The 7,703-nt window shown below is 41.7% G+C and overlaps 1 protein-coding gene across 1 annotated transcript; it reads left to right on the top strand.

Annotated features, from left to right (window-relative positions):
* The first annotated feature begins 2,006 nt into the window (after positions 1–2,006).
* Positions 2,007–6,957, top strand: LOC115139662 (potassium channel subfamily K member 3-like). The gene is made up of 3 exons (XM_065026983.1): positions 2,007–2,100; positions 2,349–2,354; positions 6,020–6,957. Exons 1-3 carry the CDS (start codon positions 2,007–2,009, stop codon positions 6,955–6,957), a joined length of 1,038 nt encoding a protein of 345 aa, XP_064883055.1.
* Positions 6,958–7,703: the final 746 nt, after the last annotated feature.

Below are 7,703 nucleotides of genomic sequence, written 5' to 3'. Positions count from 1 at the left end.
AATTCACTCAGTCTCCTCTGAACAGTTGATGTTGAGGTGTCTGTTACTTGAACTCTGTGAAGCATTTATTTGGGCTGCAATTTCTGAGGCTGATAACTTTAATGAACTTATCCTCTGCAGTAGAGGTAACTCTGGGTCTTCCTTTCCTGTGGCGGTCCTCATGAGAGCCAGTTTTATCATAGTGCTGGATGGTTTTTGCAATGTTTCCGGATTGACTGACCTTCATGTCTTAAAGTAATGATGGACTGTCGTTTCTCTTTGCTTATTTGAGCTGTTCTTGCCGTAATATGGGATTTGGTCTTTTACCAAACAGGGCTATCTTTTGTATACCACCCATACCTTGTCACAACACTGATTGGCCCAAATGCATTAAGAAATTACACAATTTAACTTTTGACAAGGCATACCTGTTAATTGAAATGCATTCCAGGTGACTACCTCATGAAGCTGGTTGAGAGAATGCCAAGAGTGTGCAAAGCTGTCATGAAGGCAAACGGTGGCTACTTTGAATAATCACACATATAAAATATATTTGAATTTGTTTAACACTTTTTTGGCTACTACATGATTCTATGTGATACATGATTCAATGCCAAAAACCGGGACCAAACCCTCCAAGATCCCAAAGGAAAACAGAAAAGAACAATGCAAAAAAAACAAAGGACATCAAGGACAACTAAAATCATAACAGCAGTGCCAACTGTATATGTTTGAGTGCATGTCTGGCACAATTTACATGTGCGTGTGTCCGTGTATGTGCGTATTTGAATGAGAGTGTGTGTATATGCATGTGTACAAACACCTGCACGGTATCAGCCTCAGGCAGACCGGCATTAGCTGTAAAAACACTGCCCCTCGGTGTCACTTTTATTTTGAAAGGATACGGCCTCAGCGCATATTGTTGCTGACTTTCACAACGTTACGGCTACACACAGGCGTCCGTGCGCTTTCCTTCATCAGTACTGTTGAAATGGCTAGCTCCGTTCGGACTTGGAAGGAATGGCTCGCACAGGTTTCCTACCTGGCAGATATTTTTGATCATCTGAATTCGCTCAATGTGTCAATGCAAGGGAGGGGTGTTGATAAAAGGATATTAGAAGGGTGAGCCGGTTAAGGATCGATTCAGACCAGGTGTTAAAATTGTACGACAAGCGACAGTTTATTTCAGAGGGAGAATATCTGGTACACGTAAATACGGCTCTTCCGTTAGTTCGTGTTGGAACAGCAGGCAGAGAGAGCGTAAACAGTCAGCACAGCCCTTATATACGTCACAGAAAGTAGGTTGACCCTAGGAAGATCGGATCTCCGGATTGGTTCAGCTGGTTGTAGTCTGTAGTCTTCCGCCATTGGCTCAGTTGTCTGTCCGTCATCGTAGGATCTTCTTCGGGCACACAGTGTTCGGTTACATAGGAGATTATGTGTGTAATGTGGGAGCTATCCTGTAGGGGACCCCACAGGCTTTACTGTGAGTTGTAGCCATGTAATTAGCAGTAAGTTAGTCACCTGCATACGAAATAGCAATTCCTTACAGGGGCACAATCGATTTGAACAGAGGGACAAAGTGGATGCCTTCCAGATGAAGTTTACGTTTCGGCAAATCATGTTTCTAACGGGAGTATTGGCATGTTTCCCAACGCTGATTTCGATATTCAGAATCTGATCAACAAAGAGCACGGCGTCACAGTGAAAAAAAATACGTTAAACAGCATCATGTCAAGCTGCAGGGAAGGTTTTGCAACTACTTCCAGGAGGAGAACGGGAGACAAGACGACTGGACACGGGACGGCTTTCGAGGGGAGCTGGGAAGCGTCACGTTGCCAAGCAATGAAGAGGATCAGCTGGTGGAGCTGTCGATTGATCGGGGACTGAGCATGCGCAACTCGGGAATGACACTGCCACAGTTCTGGTGCAGTTTAGTGGGAGAGTATCCTGCTCTCGCCTGTCATGCAATCAGAATCATGCTCCCGTTCAGCACTACCTATTTGTGTGAAAGTGGCTTCTCTGCTATGGCCATGCTGAAAACTAAAAGCAGAAACAAACTGGACAGCGAGCATGACCTCCGAGTTGTCCTGTCAACCATCACCCCAGACTTCCATAAACGTATCAAACTGAAGAAACACCCCCAGCTTTCCCACTGATAGGCCACACGCGCGCACGCGCACACAAACACAATAAAATTAACATGTTTATGAGTTATTGTTCACTAAGTTAATTATTGTTAATTCATTCTGACATTTATATTACTGGTTAAAAACATACACTTTTAAAAAAACTTTATGATTGTGAAACTTTTCACATGGTAATTGATGATTAAGAATTCCTAATGATTGCTGTTTTTTCTATTTTAGAAACTGGTACGTGTTACTGTTTATTAACATTATTGGACTGGTACGTGTTACTGTTTATTAACAATATTGGACTGGTACGTGTTACTGTTTATTAACATTATTGGACTGGTACGTGTTACTGTTTATTAACATTATTGGACTGGTACGTGTTACTGTTTATTAACGTTATTGGACTTGTACGTGTTACTGTTTATTAACGTTATTGGACTGGTACGTGTTACTGTTTATTAACGTTATTGGACTGGTACGTGTTACTGTTTATTAACATTATTGGACTGGTACGTGTTACTGTTTATTAACATTATTGGACTGGTACGTGTTACTGTTTATTAACATTATTGGACTGGTACGTGTTACTGTTTATTAACGTTATTGGACTGGTACGTGTTACTGTTTATTAACATTATTGGACTGGTACGTGTTACTGTTTATTAACGTTATTGGACTGGTACGTGTTACTGTTTATTAACATTATTGGACTGGTACGTGTTACTGTTTATTAACATTATTGGACTGGTACGTGTTACTGTTTATTTATTAACGTTATTGGACTGGTACGTGTTACTGTTTATTAACATTATTGGACTGGTACGTGTTACTGTTTATTAACATTATTGGACTGGTACGTGTTACTGTTTATTAACATTATTGGACTGGTACGTGTTACTGTTTATTAACATTATTGGACTGGTACGTGTTACTGTTTATTAACGTTATTGGACTGGTACGTGTTACTGTTTATTAACATTATTGGACTGGTACGTGTTACTGTTTATTAACGTTATTGGACTGGTACGTGTTACTGTTTATTAACGTTATTGGACTGGTACGTGTTACTGTTTATTAACGTTATTGGACTGGTTTTGATGTCATGTTCTGAGTCTGATAATGTATTAAACCCCACTCCTGAACTCGTCTCCTAATTAAAATGGCTTATTCTCTTGAATTTATAATAAATATTTTCTCAGTTAATATGGCTGTGTAATCACTTTCTTTAATACCGTAATAGTAGACCCATGAGACAGTCTATTTTGCAAGTGAAGCCTGCCCAAGAAGGCAGCTGCAATACAACATTACAAAATGTAATCGTCAACAGTCCATAATATTGGGTCGCGACTCAATTGTCATTGTCAAATTTGGGTCCCCAGGCAAAGCCAGTTGAGAACCACAGGTCTAAAGATTACATACCAGAACAAGCACACAGAATGTGGTGGATACACAATCTTCTGAAGCTAAGATATGATACATTAATATCCATCACATCCACAACCATTATGGATGTTATGGATATCATAACACTGAAAAGGGATAATGAAAATGAACAGAGAAACCAATTAAAAACCAGATAAAACATGAATGAAAGTTAGGTTGAAATAGAATGTTTCAAGATGATCTGATGTAAGGTGCAACTTTTACGAAACTTTTTCCTTAAAAAACGTTATGGATTATTACATTACCTGTCCCAGTCACCCCCCTATCTTCACAAGACTATAGGTAATGCAAAGAAACCCAAGACACTTCAATTTGGTCTGTATTTATCCAATATCAGCTAATCTTCACAATTTATAGTGGAGAGTGCGATAATTTGAGCCAAAGGGGTAAATTGAGACACACCCTTGTTTCGAGGAAACCAAACACAACATTTTTTTGTATATATTTAGGAAGAGGTCATCGTTTCACGGAGTCTGTCAGTAAGAAACAAGATGGAAAACGTAGTAAGCAAGTTAGGTGCAAAAACAGGTTTTCCCCAAATGAATTGATAGTGTTTCATGATGCTTGTATATAAACTAAAGTTGATCATTTTAAGATTGAGAGAGAGAGAGGGGGAGAGAGAGCGAGACAAAGAGAGAGGGGGGGATGGAAGAGAGAGAGAGAGAGCGAGAGAGAGGGGGAGATGAGAGATATATGAGAGAGAGATATGAGAGACAGAAATATTGAAGGAGCTAGAAAATAAGAATCGAGGCAGTAAATCTCCTGCCACATTTGTGTCCTCGTAAGCACTGTGTATGAAGAGATATATGTTGTAAATTGTCTTAAAAGTATGTTAGTGTAGGACACCGTAAAGCATCTTAATCTGCCCTATAGGACAAGGTGAAGAAAGATAGAGATGGAAAACTCATCTGAAAATAACATGAAACGTCTCAGGATAGGAAGATGAATGCTTTAACGTACAGTAGATTAAACTAGAACTAGCTAAGTGTCGTCAGGATGTTATTTCTTCTCACTTCTGAGAGGAAGAGCCAAGCCCAGGACAGCTTTCCCTTTCAAGGCAGTGCGGCGGGTCAGATTTTAAACTCATTTGCCTTCAGCGAGACAGACGAGTTAACCACATAGGTTGGTGTGACAATAAAACCAGAGCCCTTGAAATTAAATCAAACAGCAAAGTAATTACATGCAAACAATTGAACAGTCTTTTCTGGCACCATTGTTATCTGACACCGGGTTGCAAGGATCTTGCATGCAACTGGTCCGCCGCACGTAGAAATATATATTTCCCTTGACAACCATGTTAAAGTACACATGTGTGGGATGGGGTGTGTGTGGGATTGAGGTTGGCTGCACTTTTGATAAATCGGTTAAAGCTAGATTTTTCAGCCTGAATGATATTTCACCTAAAATGTGCCAGGGTGCATGGCAGATCACTCGTTCAGTGGGTTTATCAGCTTGGTCAGCTCAGCTGGTGTACCCATGGAATGAGTCCTTTCTTCAGAATTACTGTGAAGTGTTGAAAAACCCTTTATTCTATCATTCCAAGTGGTTTTAAGTGGCTCTATCAGTAAGTGCAAGATCACTAAAACCTGTTTCTCATCTCATATCAACCCGTTTTAAAAAATGTTACGTTTGAAAATAATTGCGCTAATCGTAAAATCATATTTCATTATTGCTTGGCCTTCTGAAGTTGGGCTTTCTGCTTAAATTGGGTGTCTCTATTTTTTAGACAGTCTTTGTCCTTTCTTTCCCTTGATCAATCATGTCAAAGCCTGTTCAGTTGGCCAGGTAACACCCTAGCATACCGAATACATTTTGTTTCCATTATGCAGTATCTGTGTACTGTAATTAATGATACAAACCTTGTACAATACACCTAGCAGAATGTTCAAAAATAATACCCTTAACTGATCTTCCTTCAATAAAAGAGAATATTCATATTGACAGCAAGTGCATCTCACCCAAAACAATGTAAGGGGCTAATTAGAAGCAACTGTCCTTAGTTGTCTATACCTGCCAAACCCCAGAGAGACTGACTCGTTATGAATAATTGAAGGCCTTTCTCCCCCACACAACATCAACACTGAACCATTCTCACGACCACTACTGCTGCACATTCATAACTCCCTTGTATTCTGCCAAAATCCTATCTGGAGCCCCTCAAAATTAGGAATATTTAATTGTGTTGAATTTCAAAACTGTGGCACTTTCGACCTTCATCCCTAATTAAATTGACTAAGTAACTCAACTAAGTAACTCAACTAAGTAACTCAACTAACTGACTAACTCAAAAGACTAACAACTATAGAAGAAACTCAACTAACGCGGCTGACTAACTAACTCAACTAACTCGCTCACTCACTAAACAAAGTAACTCAACAAACTCAATTGAATACCTCAACTGACTTCATTTTGTCTGTACAACCCCACTGACTCTCTACTGCTGTCTCTCTCTGTCTTAGGGTACGGCCATGCGGCCCCCAGCACGGATGGAGGCAAGGTGTTCTGCATGCTCTACGCCCTGCTGGGCATCCCTCTCACCCTGGTCATGTTCCAGAGCCTGGGCGAGCGCATCAACACCCTGGTGCGCTACCTGCTGCACCGCCTGAAGAAGTGCCTTGGCATGCGGCGCACTGAGGTCTCCATGGTCAACATGGTGGCCATTGGCTTCATCTCCTGCATGAGCACGCTGTGCATTGGAGCACTCTCCTTCTCCTACTTCGAGGGATGGAGCTTCTTCCACGCCTACTACTACTGCTTCATCACGCTCACCACTATCGGCTTCGGGGATTATGTGGCACTGCAGAAGGATCACGCTCTACAGACCAACCCCAAGTACGTGGCCTTCTGCTTCATCTACATTCTCACTGGCCTTACCGTGATCGGAGCCTTCCTCAACCTTGTCGTGCTGCGCTTCATGACCATGAACGCAGAGGACGAGAAGCGGGACGCCGAGCAGCGCGCCCTCCTCTCCCGAAACGGCCAGGCCGGAGGGCACAACCACATGCGCTGCACCCCCGACTTGCCCTCCTCCTCCTCTGCTGCCTCAGGGTGTGGTGGAGGATCAGGGAACAGTGGTGTGGCGGGAGCAGGGAGGGGGCTGCGAAACGTCTATGCGGAGGTGCTCCACTTCCAGTCCATGTGCTCCTGCCTGTGGTACAAGAGTAGGGAGAAGCTGCAGTACTCTATCCCCATGATCATCCCCCGGGACCTGTCCACCTCGGACACATACATGGAGCAGGGGGAGGCCTTTTCCTCCGACCCCCTCCACCCGCTTCACTCCAACGGCTGCATCTGCAGTATGCACCATCCCCACTCTGCCATCAGCTCTGTGTCCACGGGCCTGCACAGTCTCACCCCATACAGACTAGGACACAGCAAGCGGCGAAGCTCCATATAGAGGCCTGGAGGACGCAATGCATATAAAATCAAGCCCCACCTCTTCTCTACCACATGGAAGGACTGTGGCACTATTTTAGATGGACTAAACCAAGAGCGCTCAACTAACAGTCCCCATGGGATCACTGTCCTGTGGTGATTTGTTTTGCACTGGCACTTAAGTGATCGATTAATGTCACTGATTTTCGAAAAACAAGAATAGGCCGAAGTTTTGACCCTTGAACTATATCTTTACTATATTTTCAGCATCCTTTCACATTTTGCCGTATTTAAGGTTGAAGTTCATGATCTTCAATATTGGGAGATTGTTTGAATGATAAGAGGACATTGCACTATGAGAGACATATTTTTATGTGAAAGCGAGGATTATTAATTTTAAGAAACTGTGCATCATAAACCACACTTGATTTTATGTTTGGTGAAGTGATACTATTATTTTTTTACAAATAATATTATCACTTCAATATATCACAAGAGATATATAGAAGTGTTACTCTCAGTAATCATCAATAAAAAACTCCCAGTAGTCATCAATAAAATATATGTAAATATATTTCTCATATGAATACAGTTTTTAACCAACGTAGTTACTAGGGAAGAAGGTATATTTTCAGTTTAAAGTATTCTAAAAACTCGTCGACTCTGTCTTGAGTCTGTAACTGAAGTTCAGTTTCAAGCTGAACACTTTTGATCTGCTTTAGTTACTTACTGTATCTTTCTCTCAATCCTCAAGACCTATCATACTTT

This window comes from Oncorhynchus nerka, linkage group LG13 (assembly GCF_034236695.1).
Source record: "Oncorhynchus nerka isolate Pitt River linkage group LG13, Oner_Uvic_2.0, whole genome shotgun sequence".
NCBI lineage: Eukaryota > Metazoa > Chordata > Actinopteri > Salmoniformes > Salmonidae > Oncorhynchus > Oncorhynchus nerka.
This window is presented reverse-complemented; position numbering and strand designations above follow the sequence as displayed.